The sequence below is a fragment of the Eublepharis macularius genome, chromosome 6, assembly GCF_028583425.1.
Source record: "Eublepharis macularius isolate TG4126 chromosome 6, MPM_Emac_v1.0, whole genome shotgun sequence".
Taxonomy (NCBI): domain Eukaryota; kingdom Metazoa; phylum Chordata; class Lepidosauria; order Squamata; family Eublepharidae; genus Eublepharis; species Eublepharis macularius.
Window position 1 is genome coordinate 86,338,831 of NC_072795.1, and position 23,872 is coordinate 86,362,702.

The 23,872-nt window shown below is 41.9% G+C and overlaps 1 protein-coding gene across 8 annotated transcripts in view; it reads left to right on the forward strand.

Annotated features, from left to right (window-relative positions):
- The window catches only part of TACC2 (transforming acidic coiled-coil containing protein 2), a 190,057-nt gene extending 173,862 nt beyond the window's left edge, over positions 1 to 16,195 (forward strand). For all 8 annotated transcript variants that reach the window (XM_054982166.1, XM_054982163.1, XM_054982159.1 and 5 more), the window contains 5 exons: positions 2,180 to 2,223; positions 11,294 to 11,454; positions 11,844 to 11,950; positions 12,841 to 12,961; positions 15,684 to 16,195. In XM_054982166.1, the coding sequence (XP_054838141.1) occupies positions 2,180 to 2,223; positions 11,294 to 11,454; positions 11,844 to 11,950; positions 12,841 to 12,961; positions 15,684 to 15,749 (499 nt within the window). In that variant the 3' untranslated portion in view covers positions 15,750 to 16,195. The remainder of the gene's footprint in view (positions 1 to 2,179; positions 2,224 to 11,293; positions 11,455 to 11,843; positions 11,951 to 12,840; positions 12,962 to 15,683) is intronic.
- The last annotated feature ends 7,677 nt before the right edge of the window (positions 16,196 to 23,872 follow it).

Below are 23,872 nucleotides of genomic sequence, written 5' to 3' on the forward strand. Positions count from 1 at the left end.
AAGGACAAGGACATGTATGGGGAGGAGCTATGGTTCAGTGACAGAGGAACTGCTTGGCATGTAGAAGGTCCCAGGTTCAATCCTCTGTGTCTTCAGTTAAGGATCAGGTGGTAGGTAATGTGAAAGATCACTAACTGAGACCTGGAGCATTGTTGCCAGTCAGAATAGACAATACTGGCTTTGAAAGACCAATGGTCTGATTCAGTACAGGACCGCATCATATGCTACAGGCAGCAATGTGAAGGTCCAGAGAAAAACTGGAAAAATTCTGAAAGAAAGTCCCCCCTCCCCTGCCCCCAGGACTTTCCCACTTTTTCCAGTGGGAAATAGTAGGGTTTGGAGAGCACTGAAACTCGTGTGATTTTTTTTTCTTTTGGAATGATTAAAATGTGCTGGGGATCACAGAGTGACATAGTTTGCAGCGTTCTCTTTTATTAGTGAGTGCATATACAGTTTTGCATGTAGGAAATGAAAACTTTTATATTTTTAAATTTCATAATGATTCCAGTCAACACACTTTATATGTTAAGTTATGTGATGTATTTTATGTTGTTAAAGCAGCAAAATAGGTTGTCTTGTATTGCATATATTTCAGGTTTTCCTGAAATTTCTGGTTTTCTGAGGGGAAGGGGACAGAAAAAGTTTTTTCATGGCTTCAGAATTTCCAGAAATTTTAAATCTCTAGTTAGAAAACCTTGTCAGATGGGAATGCAACATGATCATGGTGTTGCTTTAGAAGAGATAATGGCTCAGTGGCAAAGTGCATGCTTTTCATTCAGAAAAACCCAGGTTTAATTCCAAGTTTCCAATTTTGGTAACAGATGCTGGGAAATGCCTTTCTTTGTCTAACATCCTGGAGAGATGCTGCCAATCAGAGTAGTTGGTATGGAGATAGGTGATAAACTGAGTTGCTGAGTTGGGGATGGGTGACTGTGTGTTTGTGGGGGGGGGGGTCCTACAGGGATATGCCAAGTATCAGGCAGGTTAAGAAGGTGGCAGATACTATTCTGCATATGAATAAAAACTTGGTTAAATGTTACCAGTGAAACTTCAACTAATTGCTGAAATGGTGTTCATTCATAAATACAGAACAGTGGACACCCCCACTCCCCTGTGGGCGCAGATGCTAATTTCTGCTGTAAACAAGCTGCATTGTACCTTTATATCCTGACATATTCCTTCGCTACACCCTCCCATCTAACCAAGCTGCACTGTACCTTTGCATCCCGATGCCCTTCCTTGTAATACCCCACACACCTTTTGGCTGAGATAGAAAGGCTCAGGGATCTCCATCTCCACTTTTTATCTGAAGAAGAGGGATCTGACTTTTGAAAGCTTAAACCCTGAAAATCTCTAAGATGCCACTGTACTCAAATTCTGCTGTTCTGCTGCAAACCAACATAGCTACCAACTTAAAACTGTTGCTATTATATGGCTGAAGCACATTTATCTTCATCTATATGTTGAAGCTGTTTAGTAAGCCTTAATGTGAATATACACTGTGAGGGGACTCACCAGTATCCCTGTGGAGGGAGGTCCCAAAACAAGATTCAACATTAAACTAGGGCAGTAATGTTGGCAAAGTAAAAAAAAAAAAGTTTATTCGAGTAAAAAGACCCAGATAACTGATGCACAGCAGATATTTCTGACAATGCATGCCACACAGAGCATGCCCTCTAGCTTATAAACCCTCTTAAAAACAAACTATCAGAAAGGAAATTTGGGATACCATTTTAGTTCTACAAGAATGCAAACACAGGGTTTAAAAGATTGACAGGCACTTAAGATCTGCTAAGTGTTACACTGGACACCCTTATGGGTATACATTAAGAAGATAATAAGGCGAGTACAGTGGAATCAGCGCCACAACATCCAGATATTCTTAAGGCCGTCTCCTGTTGTAAATCATGGCAATCCAAAACATCTCCATCTCCCACTATCTTAGGCTGAATTGTAATTTTGCAAGGCCATTGCATGTTGGTGAAGTGAGGGGCAAAGAGAGGGAGGCAGCCAAGACTCATCCCAGCATGCCTTTCAATAGAACCAAAGTTATGTTATACATGTCACAAGTAAAGTTTGGCTAAAATTTATATAGCTATATAAAAATCCTTTAACATACACCATTGCTATCCTTAGCCTTTTTTGGATATTTATACAGCATTTTTCTTTTCTTTCATAGGAAAATTGTTTCAGAGTATGAGAAGACGATTGCACAGATGATTGGTAAGTGGTATTGTAATGAAAAAGTCGTTTCATTCAGACATATTTAAAGTTGTGTTCTACTTCTGATCTCAAATGTTCTTGTCCTTATTTTAAAAAATCCCTAAGACTTCTCATAGCATCTCGGGGACAGATGTGGCTAGTTAGTCATGGAGAACCAATCCTGCATTCTGATTAAAATGAGCTCTGAGACCTTCAGTCATGCTTAGCTGGTCACATTCCTCTCATTTGGATAGGATGCATCTTGTACAGGGTTCATACATTTAGGCATAACTCTTACCTTTATGACCCAGCTTTAGTTCAATGAATAATGCCAATTATGAAGGTAAAATTATTCAAATTATTAGCACAAGTATCTTTAATTGTTATATATGAGAAAAACAACAGATACTGGCAATTTGATCCTAAGGACCTTGGCCACAGGTCAGAACACAATACAAATAGTTCTGTGCACACAACTGGTCCTTTGGCTCTTTTACCTAACAGTACTCTCTCCATTATTGCACATGTCCACCATAGGAAGTTTCAAAAGCAGTCTGTGACGAATGCGCAAAGCTGCTTTTAAGAAAAATTAGTAAGAAGCATCATTGTTGCACGTATATAAAGAGGCTCTTGAGGCCTGTGATCTAAAATTAGGCCCCATTGATTACAATTTTATTTCCACACTAATGTGCACAGGAATCTGTCATATTGCAGTTGTGGGTTGAACTAATATAATGCTGCAGTCAAGAAAATGATGATTGATTAGGACAGATTTGAAGAACAACGGGACAACAGGGCTGTTGGTAAACTTCACTTAGGAAAATATCCAGAATTATTTTCCCCATTTGTTCTCAATCATCCATGAAAGTACTCTCACTAAAAGAACAATTGCATGTCAGTGTTCTGTCTTAGCCACATAATTTACATTAAATATTATTTCTGAAATATTGCAAGACTCATACATTTTGTTGGTATTTCAAACCTATGTTTCTATTTTAGTTTCTTTTGGGGATTCCATTCCAAATCTGGCTGGATATGAGGGGTTATTGTACCAGAAGACATGAATCTAGTCCTAGGGTACACAACATACAGCCTGTAAAGGTGTGCTGTGTGTCACATGGCCCTGGCATCCACAGTCTGCCCCACTGTAATGGGCAGAACACTGTTTCCCAGCTGAGAGGCACAGCATTGTTAACATCACCTGAGAAGCTTCTATTGTATCTAGAGCAGAGAGACAGCAGAAATTTCCCTGACAAGGAGCATTCAGAATGCATCCACTCAGATGAGAGGTAAACAACATTATGAAAGCCGCTGCCTAGTAAATATGTGCTGCATTCCCACTCTGGACGGGGCAGAAATTTCGAGGGTAGAGGCCATGTTTGTGTCCAGAGACAGAGATTTCCATGTCCTAGACTGGAAGTGGCCTTGACACAGAAGTCTGTTCTCTTTAAAGGAGCCTCTGCCCACCTTGCAGCTGAGAGCCAAACTACATTAAATAAATTACACACATACAGCACGTGAACACACTTGTGTTTCCCCGTTGCTTTCCTGTTCACTCGCCCACTGTGGTCACACTGCACTCTATCCCCATGCTCGGTCTGGCACAGGTCTCTTCCCCATTCCTCCCAGACAAGGGCTGCTATCCCATGATGCACCTTCTCTTTGTGCGTGTTCAAACATTCCTCTGTAGCTTTTCTGAGAGGGAGACTTGTTTACTCAATTGGACGTATCAAGGGAAAAAACCCTGCTGGGTTTCCTGGGGGGGGGGGATAAAAATGGGGGTTCCACTCCTCTGGTGAGATCTTGTAGCTCAGGCCACCAGGAAGGGGGGCATCTATGCAAAGGAGGGGAGGGGAATCTCCACTTCAGGAGATGCAGCAGCATTTCTTGCTGTGAACAAGAATCAACTCTTTCCTGCCTGTTTGTCCCCAGCTAACTCTGATCTCCATTATTCCCTATGGAGAAAACTATGAGGGCTATCCAGGGGGATGGGGGGTGGCATTTTGCAAAATAAATCTACAAAATTTTCAGGGGACCTACTGCTAACTGTCCTCTAAAGACCAAAGTTTCAGGGGGATTGGACCTTGGGGAGCCATTTTATGCCCCCCCCAAGAAGTTGCCCCCAGCCACCCCATTTGTTCCTATTGCGGGGAAAAACTGACAGCAACTGCAGAAACACATAGATCATGGCTTCCCCAGGGTCCAATCTCCCTGAAACTTGGGGGGGGGGGGCTTTAGAGGACAGTTAGGAGTAGGTCCTGTGCAAATTCTGTGGATTTTGTTTGCAAAATGCCACCCCAGCTCCCTAGATAGCTCTCCTAGTTTTCCCCATAGGGAATAATGGAGATTGGAAGTGGCTGGGAGCTCCTTCTTTGGGGGGCCCATAAAATGCCCCCCAAAGTTCAATCTTCATGAAACTTGGGACATCTTTAGAGAACAGTTAGAAGTAGATTCCTTGCAAATTTGGTAAAATCCGGTCCCAAAATACCCCCACAGACCCCCGGAAAGCTCCGAATTGCTTTTCCCATTGGAAACAATGGCCAAATTTTACCCCATTTGCTCTGTATTGCTGAGCCGAACTGGAGAATGAATAACCCCCACTCCATTCTTTTCAGGTTCATGTATCAGGCATGTTTCTGAACTTTTGCTCAGGTGCTTAATCATGTTGCCACGATCTTTCTTCCCACCTCCTCCTTACCCTGACTGAAGATGCTGCATGGAGAGGAGGAGGAAGTTAAGGGGGGAAGGAGGGTGCCGGAAGGAGGAGTAGGGAGGTGGCGGCGTCAACTAGAAAATGGGAAGATTTAAAACATGCCAGATTAAAAGCAAAACAGTTTGGGTGTAAGCCAGATCTAAGGGAAAAAAGAGGAAAGTGTCAGGACTGAGAAATTCCAGTTTAGCAAAGGAGTAAGCTGTATTGTGTTGTTTTGATTGTCTGGGAGTACATCACATAGTTGAAGCCAGCTATAGGGCTTCTGTTTCAGAAATGTAGACAAATACAGAAATATTTGTTCCAGTTAGAAATATGCAATTAAACATTTAATTACACTTTTCATTGTGGATGTAAACTGTGGTGTTTGCACCTGTTCTAGTGAATTATTGCTGTCCTTGTGTGTGCATTTCATGATGCTTACCTGGTTTGTTTCTTTTATTAGTTATCCCATGTCAGTGTCTTTCAGCATAATACATGTGTTTTTACATGTTTCTAGTGTGCTGGGCATGTGTTTGGTTCTGAAAGCAAGGCTATTGCTGAGAGCAGCGCCAGTGAGAAAAATTTGACCAGAGTTACCCATTGCTTGCCTTTCATTTTGAGCTCTGCATAACAAACTAGCTTCTTCCAAATTAAGACATAGAAACAAATGTCTGGACCATTTCCACTTAATTTTTATTACTTTCTGCATTCTTCCCTTTTTAAATAAATGAAACCCCAGAGTATTCCCCCGGTGCACTCCACTACTGTGTTACTCATTCTTACTTCAAAGAGCTCAGAGTAGCTTATATATTGGAGGGTTTCTTATTCTAGCAGTTCTTGGAACTAGATCCACTTAGTAGATCATATGCCTTAAACTAGTCTCTGAGCACTGAATCTCCTTTGGTGACCCTAACTAGAATTATGAATTCTCGGACAAAATTCACTATATTGTAATTTTGATTTATGTTGTCCTCTTGTTGAAGTCTTAATCCATAAATTTTGGATCTTGTTTTGTCATTGTGAACTACTTTGGGAGACAGACAATCCTTTGCCGTTTCACCACCAGTACAATTGAAACCAGACTGAGCCATATTTTTAACTATAGTTATAAATTGCCAGTTGCAGTAATAGGTTAAATTCAGGGAATCATAGGCTTTAGTAAGTATGCAAATGTGCATGTAACTCTTGTGAAGGTCACCAAGAATTGATTTGGACAAATTTTACCTGCCAGGTTCAGAGAAAAAGATCCAAATGTTTGCCTAAATTGCTGTTCTGCATGCAAAATAAGAGTATTGTGACTAGAGATGGGCACGATCGGACTCACGATGTGAAAAAAAAACCGATGATGGCGTTTGCGCCATCGTGACTCAGCTAATCGGTTCCGTCCACGGTGACTGATCCAGCATTCGGGGGGGGGGGCTTCATTGGGGGGGCATCGTGATCTAATCGGAGAGCCAGACACTCAGGCGCCAATAATCTATTCCCCTAGCAACGGAGCCAGGGGAATGCCTGAGCTGTGTTTGCCCTCCTTCTGCCACCCTAGAAAACCGAATGGAAGCCCAGCTTTCCTTGATTAGCAGGCTTCTTTCCAACCACGGAGCAGCAACCCAGGGGAGGGAGGGGGAAGGGGGTGTTCTGAAGCCATGGGCACAAAGGTTTTTTGCTTTTTAAAAAAACGGGGCTTTGTAGGAGGAATGGGTGTTTCTCTTTCTGTCACTCTCTGTTTTTAACCTGCTTTTAAAACACTGTATTTTGTGGGAAAACCTCATTCACGGTTCTGTGTGTGTGTGTTTAAAATATGCTTTTTGAAGACTGGCTGCTTGCTTTTAAAATCGGGTGGGGAGGAACGGAGGATTCTGTCCCTGCTTTTTTTTAAAAGCTGGCTGAAACATGTTGACGGGGTGTCTCTCTCTATTTGGAGAGGCAGGGATAGATCCCTCCCCTCTGCTCTGTGTGTGTGTGTGTGAATCAGGGCCGGATCGCCGGGGGGGCAGGGGGGTAGTCTGCCCCCAGCGCCGCTAAAGAGGGGGCGCCAGGCGCCGTTGCCAGCCCCAGGAGCGCACCTGGGGAAAGTTGAATGGCGTGGGCGGCCTCCCAGCCACCCGCGATGCCTTTTGCCTTTCCCGCAGGACAAGGGGCAGCCGGCTTGCGGGAAAAGCAAAAGGCGGTGCAGGTGGCTGGGAGGCCGCCCGCGCCGTTCGTCTTTCCCCAGGACAAGGGGCGCACGGGCAAGCCTGCCGCCCCTTGTCCTGGGGAAAGGCAAAAGGCAGCACGGGAGGCTGGGAGGCCACCCGCGCCGTTCGTCTTTCCCCAGGACAAGGGGTGCGCGGGCAAGCCGGCCGCCCCTTGTCTTGCGGGGCAGGTGAATGGCGCGGGCAGCCTCCGAGCCACTCGTGCTGCCGCCAGTGCACCAGGACAGCCGGCTTGCTGCGTGGGGTGGGGCGACCCAGGAGCGCGTGCGCGCAAGAGCCTGACTACGGTTGCCCTGGGCACTGGCAACCGTAGATCCGGCCCTGGTGTGAATGTCCCCTCCCTGAGGGGAGGCGGCTCGTTGCCGGGTTAAAAACTTTTCCCCCCTCTGCTCTAAGTGTGTGTGTGTGTGTGTGTGTGTGTGAACGTCCCCTCCCTCCCTGAGGGGAGGCGGCTCATCGCTGCCTCCCCGTGCCCTCTGGGCCTGGCGGCGGCTGCTGAAAACAGTGGGGCGCCTCCCGGTTTGGCCTCCCCGATTCCCGATTCCGAATCGGAAACGGGACTTAATCAGTTAGAATCAGTGACCTGGGTTCAGCGGTGGCCCGGATCCACGAACGGCTTGATCGGTATTTTGGGGGGGATCATGCCCACCTCTAATTGTGACTCTTTTGGCTGCAGCAGACTAACATGCCTGTGGCTATGGAATTTATCTTGCATTGCCTTTCTAGAAGGCATTGTAACTACAGCCCCTGCTGATCTCAGTTCTGCTGGTATGCTTTGGTGTGGGTCTCCTGGGTGGTGGGACAAATGTTGGCTGATGACAGGGAAGTAAGACTTATGGATGTCAGATGCATTTAGCACATTCATCATGGACTGGATTTTTTTAAGTGGTGTCTGTAGTCTCGTTTCCACTCACCAGATGTGCTCGCCCACTTTCTCACATCTTGCAGGAAAAAAATTAGCTCAGTTTGAGAAAGTATGTCAGAACAACTCCTGCTTAGAGCTTGGAGGAATCCTTCTGAGCTCTATCAATCTACAGCTTGAATATATTGTACTAATCTCTTTTGATAGAATACTGAATTAGGTCAGTTGGTCCTGGTGGGGCTTTTAAATAACTTTTCAACTAATGGACTATTTAGTAGTACAAATCTTGCTACTGGCTATAGTGTAAGCCCAGGGGCCAAAGTGTGAGCTTAGTTCAGGCTTAGTGCTCTGAGGCAGAAACTCTTTCTCAATTTGCATAGTTCTTGGTTAGTAGTATCCTTTGGCATGTTACCTTTGAGATGTTGTCTGTCTTCAAAGAATGTTTCTTCATTAAATCTGTTTAGTTTTCCTCAATGTCTGTCTCTATTGCATGTTTATCTGCAATATGAAGTTCAATTGCATTTGAATCATTTCCCACATTTGCCACAGTCTGACTGAACATTATACATAATACCAGTGTGCATTAACATACTATATAATGGTTCCTGGGCCCTTTTGTACTAGCCCTTCTTACATATACCCATTTTTCACATTTATCATGTTTCCTCTTGTTAAACCATTCATCCATACATTTATTTGTCCCTGCATCAGAAAGTCAGCACTCAATTTATTCATTCAAAATAATTATTTGACTCTCTCCATCATGGAACTAAAGGAATATTGTGTTCTCTGCCTTACAGACTGTTGCATTTAAGTTTTTCTGCTTCCTCAATAAAGTCCCTGATTTTTTTCTATTTGCTTCCATTTTTGTTGCTTCTTGTTCTTTGCTTGCAAATCCAAAACAAAGGCAAGCCCGGTAAGTAAAGCTTTTGCCAACTTTGGCACCTGCAGATCACTTTTTTTTTCTTTTGCTTTTATTCTGTGTACTTGCTATCCTTGTAGGGAATACGAGACATGGAAAAGTAACAGGTTTCCAAAGACTTGGCAGTGGGATTCATTGTCTGCTTTAACTTCAGGTTCATAGCATTTGGCAGCATATTTTATCATTCCCTGTTGACAGATGGCCCAGTGGCTTATAAACCTACTTGCAGTGTTGAATCATGTACATTACTGATTTCAAGGCCAGTTCATGTGTTCTTTTTAACCACTTATATGCACATTTAAGAGAAAATAGAAATTCTTGCAGTATTGCAACATCTTTCACGAAACAGCAAGTGTGTTCCATGGAGACATGGGCAAGCTCCACTTATGGAGACAACTCATTCATTTCACTATAGGGAAGGTTGTTACTGTAAAACTGTGAAGAGAAGATGTGCATCTCCCTATTTTGACATAATGTCAAAAGTTGCTCTTTCTGGTGTTAGGTAGAAAAGGGTGAGGTAGGGTAGGGTTTGCGCCAGAAAGCTGAAACAATTACAGGATCAGATATTTTGGAGTCGATTTTGAAGAAATGATAAAAATAATGTAAAGACTGCAGTGATGCAGGAATTGTGGCAGACAGTCATGAATGGATAGAGATTGAAATATTACATATAAAAAGGACTGAGGTGATAGGATTTAACAAATGGATTTCAGCAGTCAATTTTTAATATGTTTTACCATTCTATTGGTAGGAAAGTCTGGCATGTAGTAAAATGTAAGGATGTATCAGTTCAGATTTTTTAGCTGTTCTGAAAAACCAAAGGAAAACTAGAGGTCATGATCCCATGTTGCATACACTTTGATGTTGTTCTCATACAAAGAAGTTTTTAAGCTCCTTTCTTACACCAGTTCTGAGCACTCCATCCCCCAAAGTTCCTCTCATAGCTGGGGAACTCTCCAGAACAGGTAAAACAAGAATGCTAAGATATTATTTCAGTTGGGCATCACACTTACTGGTGGTTTATAAATAATCAGATGGCCACATTGGCCCACCAGCTTATGTTAGGCTGTGGTTCAGTAGCTTTCTATTGAATCCATCCACTATCCAGAGAAATATCTCTAGCCTGCTAAACTGCTTTCCCTTATAATGTCCCTCCCTTCAGAATTGCTTGTTATAATGGATCATCCTCTCTTCTGCTGCTAGAACATATCAAAATGTATAGAAGAGGAGGAGAGTATACATTCTTATTTAATAACATTAGGAGGTCCATATTTGATAATGCAGCTGTTAACTTGCTATGATATAAAATTCCACATTTTTGACAGTAAGTACATCTTCAGCCATAAGGTGCCATTAAGATGTTAAAAGTGTTAAAAAGGCAATGAGTAGCCACTCGTACATCTTCTTTCCTTGTCTGATGATATGTCTGAACTAGCGTGTTCAAATTTCAGATGTGTTCAGTTCACTTATGAGAACATTACATTGGAAACAGTGATAAAGATCACAAGACAGCTGCACATTCTGCTGGTGCTTTTATGTAATGCTTGAATGGAAACTCCTGTGGGGTACATATATCAGCTTCAGTTATAGAAAGAGTTTTATGCACATGTTGTTAAAGAAGAAATAGACCATATGTTGTTTAGTTTACTTAATTTTTAGAAAAGTTCAGAAAACAGTTGACTTTACTTTTTTAATGTTGAGTAGCTCTACTGAGTATAATAGCTTATGCAAAGAGAGATGTATTTGTAGTATAGTATTCAGCACAATAGGTTTCATGTGTTGCATTTTTACATGGGTACATTACACACAAAGGCTATGTCTGAAAACAACAAATACGTTTGTCAATATGTTATACAGATACTCTTTTCAAGGAGCTAGAGTTTGCTACAGGCCTCAGATTAGTATACCACTGAAGATAGTGCAGGTGTGCCACTTAGATGTAAATTGTCCTTAACAGGGTCGTCTTGACTTTGTTGCAACAGAATGGGATGATTTAATTTGCATATGCTCTTCATTATTCTTCTGGTTGTTTGGGACAGATTTTGTTACCTTGTCTGCTTTGAAGAGTAGTGTGTGATTGCTGCACTTACCATTTCCATGATGATTCTAGATCCCCAGATCTTCTGACTGTTGTTGACTTTTAGAGAAGCTCATTTGCACATACTGGCATCCTAATTTTGCAGAAATAACAATTGCTGTTCATTAAATGAGGCAAGTTGTTTGCTTTAGCTTCAACCATGGCAGCAAAAGGACATTCTTGTGCAAAACTTTTCCTTTTTGCACTTGATGTCTGGTTTCTGTGCAAAAGAAGAATAGTTAATCAGCATTTCATTTAGAACATACCTGTGTCAAGAAATGTGATCCCTTTGGTTCTCTTTGTCCAAAAACAAAATCAAAGAGCCTTCTATCATTGTTTCCCACAGAGGATGAGCAGAGAGAAAAGTCTATGTCCCATCACACAGTTCAACAACTGGTTATGGAAAAAGAACAAGCATTAGCAGACCTGAATTCTGTAGAAAAATCTTTAGCAGATCTCTTCAGAAGATATGAAAAAATGAAAGAAGTTCTTGAAGGGTTTAGGAAGGTAAGTCACTGTGAATAAGTACCTGTAAACTTACCCATATGCCTACATATGTCATACGTATGAGCTTCGGCTGTCATTTTTGTGCCTGTGATTAAGGACTTGATGTTGCTAGACTATTTCTCTCTAGGAAAGGACAAAGCTGGCAAATCAACCTAACTTGGTAAGATGCATTCCTGGCCACCTCTCCATCAGAAGAACTGGACATAGGCTCTGTTGTAATTTAAGTGTAATTTAAGTTTGGTTAACCAAAAGTTGAATTAACTGTTTGCTGAACTTTCAGAAAAGAGGTGGTATATTTGAAATCATAGAGTTTCATCAACTCAAAAAGAAAAATCTGAAATCTCATTCATGAATATTCCAGTATTTCTTTTTCTTTTTTTCCATGTAAGAATGAAGAAGTATTAAAGAAATGTGCACAGGAATACTTATCACGAGTAAAAAAAGAGGAGCAGAGATACCAGGCCCTGAAAATCCATGCAGAGGAAAAACTGGACAGGTATTTATCAGTAAAGGGGAGAGGGAGGAGACCTGGAGTTTCAGTCAGAACCTTCACTCTATTTCACTGCTTTTTCTTGCAGTCTGATTAATTTTTCAAAGGAAAATTGATCAAAAGTTCTGTCCATTGTGGCCTGCCAATGAAGCTACTTGCATGTATTTACATGTATTTATTGCCTTACCTTGAGTCAGATCATTGGTCCATGTAGTTTAATATTGTCTATTGTGATATGCAGTGGCTCTCCAAGGTTTGAGATAAAGAAAAGCCTTTCCCAAGCACATGCCTGAGATTCTTAACTGTAAAATCCCAAGCACTGAATTTGAGACACCCTGCACACAAAGCATGTGCCTGCCTTCTGCCACTTTTGTTGTGCTGGAATTCTCCGGTCTGTTGGACTTTGAGTGATTCTGCACACGTTGGATAATGCACTTCCAAACCTCTTTATAGATCATTTGGAACAGATTTTTTTTGTGCGCGGAACAAAAAATCCACCTCAAACGATTGATAAAGTGCATTGAAATTGCATTATCCAACATGTGCGGAATCAGCCTTTGTTAGTTGTTTTGGGGAGGCTTTGAGTCAGTGCTTGCTCCTATGTGTTTGGTGTAGTTTTTATGGAAACTGGACGCTTCACTACCACCTTCTAAAAAGATTCTCCTATAAGGAATAGTAGACCTGGTTAATTTGGAATATTTTTGGAATTAACTAGGAAGCAAATAATGGTCTATTTAAGAATCCCAGATTTGATGGGGATTCTCAAATATAACAGTAAGGTATGTTTTGTAGCTAGATATACTGAATCACACACAGATGTGCACATTCCTCTTATTCAGAAGACTCTAAAAGAAGACACTCCCCCTCAGTCACTCTAACAACTTTCATTTCTATAGAGCCAATGCTGAAATTGCACAAGTCCGCGGCAAGGCTCAGCAAGAACAAGCAGCTTACCAGGCCAGTCTCCGTAAAGAGCAGCTGAAAGTGGATGCATTGGAAAGAACACTGGAACAAAAGGTAACGTGTTGCGAATTCTAATGGGGAAGGACCATGATATTTGGCACCTACAAGTGAAATGTGACAGTTATATGCCTTTAAAAAATCCAGACTGGGACAATTTTGGTCACTACTTTGACTAAATAATGATTTATAAAGTAAAGTTAAGTCTCAGCCTTAAGTTAAGTGCCATCCTTGTGACACTCCATCCCACTGCCACCCACTTTAAATCTCCCTTTTCAGGTTTTGAGCTACACAGGCAGTTTAGGGCAGTAACAATGCACCGCCTATCTATTCCCTAATTACCAAGCAGAGAGCCGTGACCCAAATCTACACAGTGTCCCCTCTTCCCAGGAATGTCACCAGACAGGCAGCCTGTTTCCTCAGTTCAGTGGTCATAACAAATTTAATCTAGGAGGACAACCACAATATCGGGATGTTTTGATAGCTTATAAATAGAGATGGGCCCGATCTGAATTACGATTTCAAAAAAAACCCGATTTTGGCGTTTGCGCCATCGTGACTCAGCTAATCGGTTCCATCCACGGCATCCGATCCAGCGGTCGGGAGTTTGCTTGTTCGGGACTTGATCGGATGGGTCAGTTTCTGTTCGGAATTGTAGACACTCTGGCACCAGTAATTTATTTCCGGGGCAACGGAGTCAGGGGAATGGGCTGTGTTTGCACTCCTTCTGTCGCCCTCGAAACACGAATGGAAGCCCAGCTTTCCTTGATTAGCAGGCTTCCTTCCAACCACGGAGCAGCAACCCGAGGGGGAAGGGGGTGTTCTGAAGCCATGGGCACAAAGGAAAGGCAAAAGGCAGCGCAGGAGGCTGGGAGGCCGCCCGCACCGTTTGTCTTTCCCCAAGACAAGGGGTGCACGGGCAAGCCAGCCTCCCCTTGTCCTGGGGAAAGGCAAAAGGCAGTGCAGGTGGCTGACAGGCTGCCTGCACCGTTCGTCTTTCTCCAGGACAAGGGGTGCGTGGGCAAGCCGGCCGCCCCTTGTCCTGGGGAAAGGCAAAAGGCAGTGCAGGTGGCTGGGAGGCTGCCCGCACTGTTTGTCTTTCCCCAGGACAAGGAGCGCATGGCAAGCCAGCCGGCCCTTGTTCTGGGGAAAGGCAAAAGGCAATGTGGGAGGCTGGGAGGCCACCCACGCTGTTTGTCTTTCCCCAGGACAAGGGGCGCGTGGGCAAGCTGGCCACCCCTTGTCTTGCGGGGCAGGTGAACGGCGCGGGCAGCCTCCAAGCCACTCGTGCTGCTGCCAGCTCCGCAGCGCACCGAGACAGCCGGCTTGCTGCGTGGGCGGGGGGGGCGACTCAGGAGCTCACGCACGCATGCAAGAGCCTGACTACAGTTGCCCTGGGTGCTGGCAACCGTAGATCCGGCCCTGGGAATGTCCCCTCCCTGAGGGGAGGCGGCTCGTTGCCGGGTTAAAAACTTTTCCCCCCTCTCTACTCTGTGTGTGTGTGTGTGTGTGTGTGTGTGTGTGTGTGTGTGTGAGAGTGAATTTCCCCTCCCTCCCTGAGGGGAGGCGGCTTATCGCCACCTCCCCCTGCCTGGCGGGCGCTGCCACCAACCACCGTTCCTATATCGCTGGAAACAGAGGGGCGCCCTCCCGCTTTGGCCTCCCCGATTCCCGATTCTGGACCGGAAACGAGACTTGATCGGATAGAATCGGCTACCTGCATTCGGCGGCAGCCCAGATCCACGAACGGCTAGATCGGAATTTTTTTTTGGATCGTGCCCATGTCTGCTTATAAACATTGGCTTTCAAAACATCCAGATATTACACCACTGCACAGCTCTCAACTAGCATCAGAGGCAGGGCTTGAGTGGGAGGGGGGGAGTCAATTTGGCTTTTCCCCTCCCTACATTATACAGAACTATGGGTTGTCCAAACCAGCCCACTGTGAATGCAATGCAAATGTTATTATCACTGTGGAGCAGCAGACATAGGAAGAGTGTAGCAGTACATGTTGTTCATAAAGTACAGATCACCTCTATTTGGAAACCAGAAGATAACTCTTCCAAGGGTTCAATGGTATCATTTTTGGCTATATATGTGCTTGCATTATATACAACACTTTTGTGTGAACTGAAATAAGATGTGGTCTACATGCACTGCAACTGATCACGTTTGGATGTTTATACCAGTACGTGGAGGTAGGATAGAAGATAATGCATGATTTCCCATCCTACATGTTCCTTGCCATGTGCATTGCTCAAACTTGCCCATAATGTCAGTTAGGTACAGATCCCATTGTCTGGAGACTGAGCTGAGCACACTAAACATTAGTTTAAAAAATCAAATAGTGTTTCCATTTTACAGCCTGTATATGCAAAGTTAAAGGTGGACTCCTGTACTTCACCAACAAAACAGAGAATGTTAGATGGGTAATGATGGGGTGGACAGGTTTGGAACTGAACTGACAGGACTGCAAATTTACAAAATGTTTCAGATGAAGGATTGGATCCAGACTATGTTTTCTACTGATGGTAAGCACATCTGTCAATGGAACAGAACTTTCCTGCCTCCTCACTTCTGCTGCAGCCAATTGATCTTTTCTAAATGCTGCTTCAGGGGCACATAGTACCCTCAGGAGGGTCAGACTTGGGGGGCTGGAGCAAGCAAGGGAAATTGGTAGAAATTATACCTCCTTTTCCATTAGTCTGGATCCAGCCCATAATGTTACACTAAAAGTTTGCTCTAACAATGTCTACAGTTTATGTTTGTTTGTTTTTAGAATAAAGAAATAGAAGAATTAACAAAGATTTGTGATGAACTGATTGCCAAAATGGGGAAAAGCTAACTTTTAACCAAAATCATGGATTTCAACCTTGAGTGCAATATGACCATTGGCACACCGATGTCTGCAGATGGATGTGGACAGGATGTATTTTCACGTTTTTGTATGCACTACTGTATTTTTTCTTTTCTTAAAAATATTGATTTGATTGTATGCAGTACTAAGAAGACTATCAGAATTCCTTGCTATTGTTCACAATTTTTTTCCTAGTATAATTCATAGCAAGTTGATCTTAAAAGTTCCTGTATCAGGGAGATTTGTCAAGGTCTTTAATAAATTACAAGTTACTCATCCTAGCCTTCCCTTTGTACATGAGTTCCCATGTTGGATGTCTTTTTTTGGATTTAATATAAACGTGTATTGCTTGCATGGGGACTCTTGCCTTAAGGTGTGTAAATTTGATCTGCATTTGCTGATTTGTAAAATAAAACAAAGACTTGAAAAAGTAAGAGGCATGTCTCTTCAGTTCTTTTGGTAAATAAATATTTCCATCTTGGGAATGGGTATGGCTTAATTTTACTTCATTGCAGGGCTTTATTTCTGGGAAAAGAGGTGGTGGAACTCTCAAGAGGGAAATGAGGGGAACTGAGGGGCGGGGCCACCAGATGTGTGAGTATTTTCAAGAGGTGCTGGAACAAGAGGTGCCACCAAGTTCCCGCTGAAAAAAAGCCCTGCTTCATTGGTAATTTTTTTACATGGCATTCTACACCACTGCTGCTTAAGACCAGCTACATGCCGTTAATCCATCTAGTAAGCTAAGCATCCCTAACCATCCCTAAGTAATCTATCTCTGACTTTCTAGGCTGTATGCTTTCAAAATTAGTCACTAAGAGAAACTATAGTAAGTGCTATATTATTTACCTCCTAAGGCTGATCTGGGGACATTTTCAATTAATTTGTGACAACTGATTCAGCTGTCACCTAAGAATCCTTGATTAAATCTTCATTCCTCCAGCTCATTTACTCTGTTGTGTTCAAGTGATAGCTAAACTACAAATTATGTGGAAGAAGTGGAATTAGATCTTCTGTCGTACTCCTTTTTAGTATTAAGTAGCTACAGGGGATGTGTTGAGCATGGAAGGGATTTCTTCTGGGCCACTTTCCTGACAGAAAATGCTCCCCTTCCTCAACTTACTTAGCTCTTTTTCCCCTCAGTGGAAAAAAAAGGTAAAATATGAGTAGCAAGATTGTTTTTCCTCCTGTTGCTGAGAATGATATATTTCCAATTTTAAAGAACTTACGTCCATATCTATATGTTGTGGAGTACTTTGTGGGAGATGGTGAATCCTACAACTTATTTTATCAAAGCACTAGGGTTAAGTGCATGTTCAAAATTTGGAGATAGCTCTACTGATTGCTATAAAACTACTGAACAAATCAACAAAGACACCCTGCACACAGGCAGATCATGCTGACACAAGGTTGTGAGGCGCTTGGTGCTTTTCAGGATTACGATTGGTGAATTTCATTTGAAATGCTTGGGAGACTATATACTCCTGTGAGTTAAGATGCCAAGTGCAAAACATTTCTATCAAGTGACTTGTGCGTAGGTGGTGGTCTTTTAAACAGAAGTTCCTGAGAAGGCTCTAGGGGAGTTTGATCTGGCTCAAAGGCCAGCCAGAATAAGCTAGATAAGTAGCATCCTGCACACCTCTTCATCCTCTACATCATCCTCTATAGAGGATTAACTATGCTGAATAAGCATTAGAGCTTTAATGAGAAACAGTGTGCTTTGTCTAATGGCATATTCTTTGACTCTCCACCATGAAGCCATTTGCCTCTTTGGTCCTTCTCAGCTTGTTTTTCATCTCTCAGAGTAAGCAACTTTGCTCCATTCTTTCTATAGCATAGTCTGTCTTTGCATTTTAGCACTTAATCTTTACAAGTTTGCTCTTTATTATAGGGTTTGTTCTTGTTTAAATGAGAGAATACACAAACTTTAGCTTAGGTAAAGCTTTAGCTTAGGTAAAGGTATACTGTATACCATTACAGCCAGTTCTCTAAACTAAATGTCCTGGTGCTTCTGGTGCATCTTTTGGATCCATAAATATAGGAAAGATTTTTTTCCCTGATGCTTATGTGATAGTAGTATGAACTCTTTAGAGCGTTTTGCCAATGGCACGGACGCTCCTACCTTGAAGGAAATTGCAATTAGCCATTTAATTCTGATCATCAAACAGAATAAAAAGGGGAAAGGAGAGGGGAGTTGTATACCATGCTGGGATTACAGGATCAAGAACTTGTATATTTTCTTTCATCCTGGTTGACTTAATAACATTTTAGGGAAAGCAAATAAAAATGCCTGTGGACATTTCAGTTTCTTATGTAATCCCATCTGTATTAAGAGATAATCAGAATTCTAGGACATTATAGGTTATAAATGTAGAGTACGTATACTGAATCACAGCCATTTAAGAATTGGATATGATTTTTTACGTATAAATTCTTATGATAGAAACCTAGGAACTAACTTTTAATTGGGTTTTCTAAGATCCTCTGACAAATGTTGTCTGCAGTAGAATTACATTTATCCTTCTTTTAAAGACATTAGTTTGCAACTAATTTTTGCTACTAAGATCTTCATGTACTTTTGGCTGATGACAGGTGAAGCACTGCAGTGCTATACATGTGCAGGTACAAGTGATGAAGAATGTAACAGACAAGGATCTGAGCACTGCTCTGGACCATCAGATGCTTGCGCAGTCATAAGAGGACAGTCGAGTAAGTGGTTATATAATCATCACCTAAGGCATCGTTGAGTAACGGCAATCTTTGAAAATTCTGTCAATGGGACAGGTACATGGGGCTAAAAAATGAGGCATGAACTATAGGCAGTGGAACTTACTCTGTTTTCCTCTTTTATCATTTTAAATATATTGTACTTCTACCTTTGAACTGGCAATGCTACAGCAGTTGAGTTCTCTCTTTTTTGCATAACCATATATTTTGCATGAAAGATTCGAGTCCAGGGGCACCTTAAAGATCAACGAGATTTTCCAGGGTATAAGCTTTCGAGAGTCAAGCACCCTTCATCAGATACTTGACTCTCAAGAGCGTATACACTGGAAAATCTCATTGGTCTTTCAAGGGGTACTTGTCTCGAATCTTGCTCTTCTACTGCAGACCAACACAACTACACACCTGAAACTATTTTGGATTCATATTAGCTAATTTTTGGATCCCTCTCCAGTGTTTGGGACACCTCAATTCAGAAGTTTTAAAACTCTAGGTACATCATATGCTTTCTGATCCCTTATTTTGGATATGTCCTTATTGTTACTGTGATACTGTGGGTAAATTTAATGTCCCAAACAAGTGGCATGAATTTCTGCGATAGATAGACAAATAATGAATGTGAAACCTAGGCAACAGGTTTTCATTTCTCTAGAAATGTATGTGGCTGTGTATCAGTTACTTTAATTTACAGAAGCATTCAAAATTTGCATGTCCTAATATAATCCTTAAAATGGGCACTAGCCTTTGCCTAGGGTAAGCAGGTTGAAGAGGGCAGCCTGGAGGTTCTCATTCAAGTTAATACAGATGAAGAAGCAGAGAAGCTTGGATGCTGTAATATGTTTTGGATTTGCCTCTGAATTTATCTTAGGTGGCATTATGAAGTCCTGTTCGTATAGGTCTTTCTGTGAGCGGGCAAGGAGGGATGGCTCACGAGCGCCTGGAGTGAATGTTCACTGCTGTTATTCCGATAACTGCAATGCCAAAAGCATCGGCTCAAGAAACATTCTCTCCGCCAGCTACTTATTTCTGCTTGTCTCTGTGATTTTATGGCACCTGATTTTTATCTTGGAATGAAAATGGGGCTGGGAAGAAGGAAGCGATTACACCAGAACTTCAAGGCTTTGAATGAAAGGGTGAACGATCCAGATTGATTGAAACTATGAACATAATGTATTACATTTAAATCACTGAATGCTGGAAGATATTGTAGGGTCAGGGACCTAGAGCTCTAAGTTAACTCACTTTACAGTTGCAGGCAAATGGCAGATAGGGACTGAGATAATTGGCAAATAACGTTATAATGATGATGGTCAGGATTCAGGAACCTGTACTGTTAGTTCTTAATATTCAGTTGAAGAAGCACATTATTTCAGAATTACTCTTGATTTATTCTAGCAACAATAACAAAAAAGCTGCCAATGGCAGCCTCATCATAGTGTGATATGGAAAGTGTTACAGTTAGTAAGGAGCCTCTGTATATAGTAAAATATTGCTAAGTGTTTTGAAACTTTATTAAGTAACAATGTCTCCTAATAATTCTTCACGAGGAACTCCTGTGGTAGGAACTCTATCATTAATGGCTTATTAGAAGGGAAAGAAGCAGTCCAATGAGTGAAACAAAGCTAGATTCTAAACTAGCTAGACATGCATGATTTATCTTTATTGGCCTCATTGTATATAAACTCATTTACAACCTTAGTAATAATCTGTATGTTTCACTGCATGTTATTCTGAATGTTGATGACTCTCACTTTAAAATGGTTTTGCAGTGAATAGATTTTACTTTTTACAAAAGGGGCTATGAGGAGAGGTGCGACCTCCTTTAGGATGATTGGTAAAACTGAAACTACAAAGCAAGATTAACCTATGACATGCATTCCAGTCGGTAGGCTTATTAACATTTACCAGTGGCTTCGTTGAGGTAGGAGAATTAATTCTAATATCCTACTCAGATTCCAGTTCAACTCAGAGTTCTATTTATCCACATTTCTCATGTAGGAAAAAAGTTACAGGACATTATATCAGTGGACTGGTGAAATGTTTTTATAATACAGATACATTTCTCTTTAAACTAATACCAATGTAATAAGGGAGAGATATCATGAATTCCAGTCTGAAACTGTTTGTTTTGACTGCATTTACAGATTTAGGGTTTGGAGATTTTGATGTTACATCATATATTAATGGCTAACAGGTTTTGCCCCCCTAGTTGGAATGAGAGTCAGACACAAAGGTTTGGGTAAAATGGGCCGCTTTATTAAATGAAACAGCAAAACAACAATTACGGCAAGGGGCCTAACTAGTGGTATAGGTCAGGCCCTGGGGTCATTCCTTGGACCCCGCCCTGACCTGTCTGGGCGAGCACCCGCTGCCACGGATGCGAGCCATCCCACAAATGGCTGTAACCCGTCCTGGCCAGGTGGAGTGGTTCACCCCTGAAAAGCTCCCCCACCCAGCCGAACGGCAGCGGGGGGAGACCGGCTTGTCCAGGGGTTCCCCACCCAGGGCGTCTGACCTCGCAGCTGGGCCGAATGGCAGCCTGCTGCTCCTGAAAGACCCCAGTTCCCCACCAATGGGGAGGTGCCAAGGGTGCTCACCGGCCCGCCACAAATATATCCCTAGCTAAATCCTGCACCCATGGCAGCAAATAAGGTCCACCCCTACATTACCAAACTACACCTCTTACCCAGTGCAAGGTAGGCGAAAAAACTCACAACCCAAGGCCAATCAGGGCAGGGAGACAAAAATTCCTACCTGGCCCCATCAAATAGTGACTGGCTAGTCCCGCACTGAATTAGGGTGAGGAGGGTGGGCCGAGCACGAGGCGAGACTGAGCTGTGGAGGGCGGAGCGGCAACCTACTGCCTAGAAGCTCCGCCCCCTTTAGCTAAGCCCAATAAGCAGGGCTGGTCTTCTCCGTCTTCATCCAGCCAGGGAGGCAAATGGCTGCCACCAGCCTAAGGGGCTCAAGCCCCTGGCTGGGATGGCAGTATTTTACAAGTGTCCCATTTTTGTTTGTTTCAAGCAGGGTCAGGCACCTACAAATGCTACTGAAATGTAATGAAGCAACAGTTATTAAATACTTAGGGATATGTCAACGCACACCATTAATATAAATATTCTGGATTTTCATTAGACACACATTTCTATATATCTGGCCCTTATTTCAGTGAAATTAGCTCTTATGAAAGCTTATGCTGAAATAAATTTTGTTAGTCTTTTAAGGTGCCACTGGACTCCTGTTTATTTTTCAATAAACATATGAGGCTAAAGTTCCAACAAAATCATTCTTTTAAAAATGTTTGAACTGGGTGCATGTTAAGGTTCTTGAAAAAATAAACTCTTCTATCTTGATCTAGAACAATAAAGATCATCACTAAATGATAAGTCTCCAGGCTGATAATCTTGCATACTATTGGCCCACACAAGCTTTTTGTTATTTTATCTCCTACACAGGATCAAAACTAGTCAAATCTCTTCCGGATCAGTTTGTTTATCCCATATCTGTTTATCTGTAATGCATATATTGGTTCCTTATATTGTATTAAGCCATATTTTTGTTTTGGTAAAGTTCCATAATGGCAAATCTGTGTTCAGACAACGCATATCTATGTATATTTGCTTTCTTTGATCTAAATAAACTCATGCAGTAAATTAACACCCTGTAGTTGTAATGTTCCTGAATTACAAACTAATCTTTGCATGGATTAAGTGTAGAGCAGTAGTGGCCAACTTCTTTGCCCTTTGGGCTAGACAATCCTTTGCCAAGATGCTTGGAGCTGAACCCTCTCTGTGATGATGCGATACCACTCTTAAGCAGCTTGACTGAAGACAATATGGCTGCCACCCTGCTGAACACATTGAAAGGTGACCTTTACAGTGCAAACAAACAAACAAAATAGGCTTTGCATTTAGAAGGATGTGTCTGTCAGGTCTGAAACAGCGCTATCAGCTTTGTTCTTCACAGCTTTGCCAGGTCCAACAAAAGGCATAGCTTTTTAATTGGCTAGCAGAACTTCATTCTTCCCCAGACTCATTAAAGAGATTCTTCAGAAGTTTCTGTATCATCACAAAGAATCCCTTTTCTAATGCTGTGAAGGTTTGAGGGAATACTCACTGGTGAAAAGTAGCATAGAAATTCATACTTTGCTTCTGCACCAGTGATGATACAGAAGTTCTGGGACTTCTCTTCAGTGATTGCTGAATGTTTGTGGCTGATTCCAAAGAAGCCTTATGTACAGCTAGGGGGTCCTGAGGTAGCTGAGGAATCATCCAAGTCTGAAGTAAAGTCCCAATTTCTATATAGTCAATGTCGGGCATGTTTTTTTCTCCAAATATAAATGCTACATAGAATAAAATGAAGTGTTATTTTTATTTTATCAGTGGCAGAAAGTGACCAAAGGGGGTCTAGGGGGGTCTTTTATTCAACTGGATTCCAAGAACAATCATGCCTTCATAATTAAATACTATTAATGTTCAAGAATTCATTAAATCCAGTTTCTCTTTAGACAAACATGTTTTACACTTTGTTTATGTCAATAAAAAAGCTGATGACCAACAACGATTCTGGAGGGAGGAACTTACATGGAACAGAATAAGCACTGACTTGATAAATGTAACTTCATCAATCAATAAACTGCCATTGAACAAAACAGATGGGATTCATCACTGTCATTATAAGAAAATGATACATTTTCAATACCGACAATTCATATGTCCAGCAGCAATCGTCATTGTTGTGAAAAGCAGACTGATGGAATCCACCAAAACACATCAGTTGTACAACATGGCTGATCTTGAGAATTTAAACTTTGAACTTGACTGATTCAAATTCAAGTCCTGGCTCGGATATAGGACCTCTTGGGAACACCATATTCTATTTATTTGCAGTAGACTGTAGGAAAAATTACTCACTGTATGGCATTGTATATAAGGATTGTTTCTCACTTAAAATCGTAAGCATGAATGCCCCTAATTAGTTAAGTAATCATTGTGTGGAAGCAGATTCTATATATGGATACATAGAGTTCATAGATATACATTCAGCTGAAGATACCATCTTTCAGTTCTGCATTACTATGCATTCTGTTGTGAATCTGAATGAGTATACCCCACCTAGTGCAAAAAAAAGCTCACATAACTTACATGGTTAAAACTAATCTTCTAATGTAAGAAAAATCTTCTGAGAGAACAATACTGTATGAGCAGCTGTCTGTGACTTCAAAGAAAGTTCTATGCATCATGTTCTATGTATTTGATCTAGAATAAAGAGCTGCAGAGATTTCCATTTTAATCCACTTTTAAAATGCTTGGTTAAACATTGGATGTTTGACTCACGTTGCCAACAGTCCAACTAAACTTAATCATGCTTAAGTGATTAAGTTAGTAACA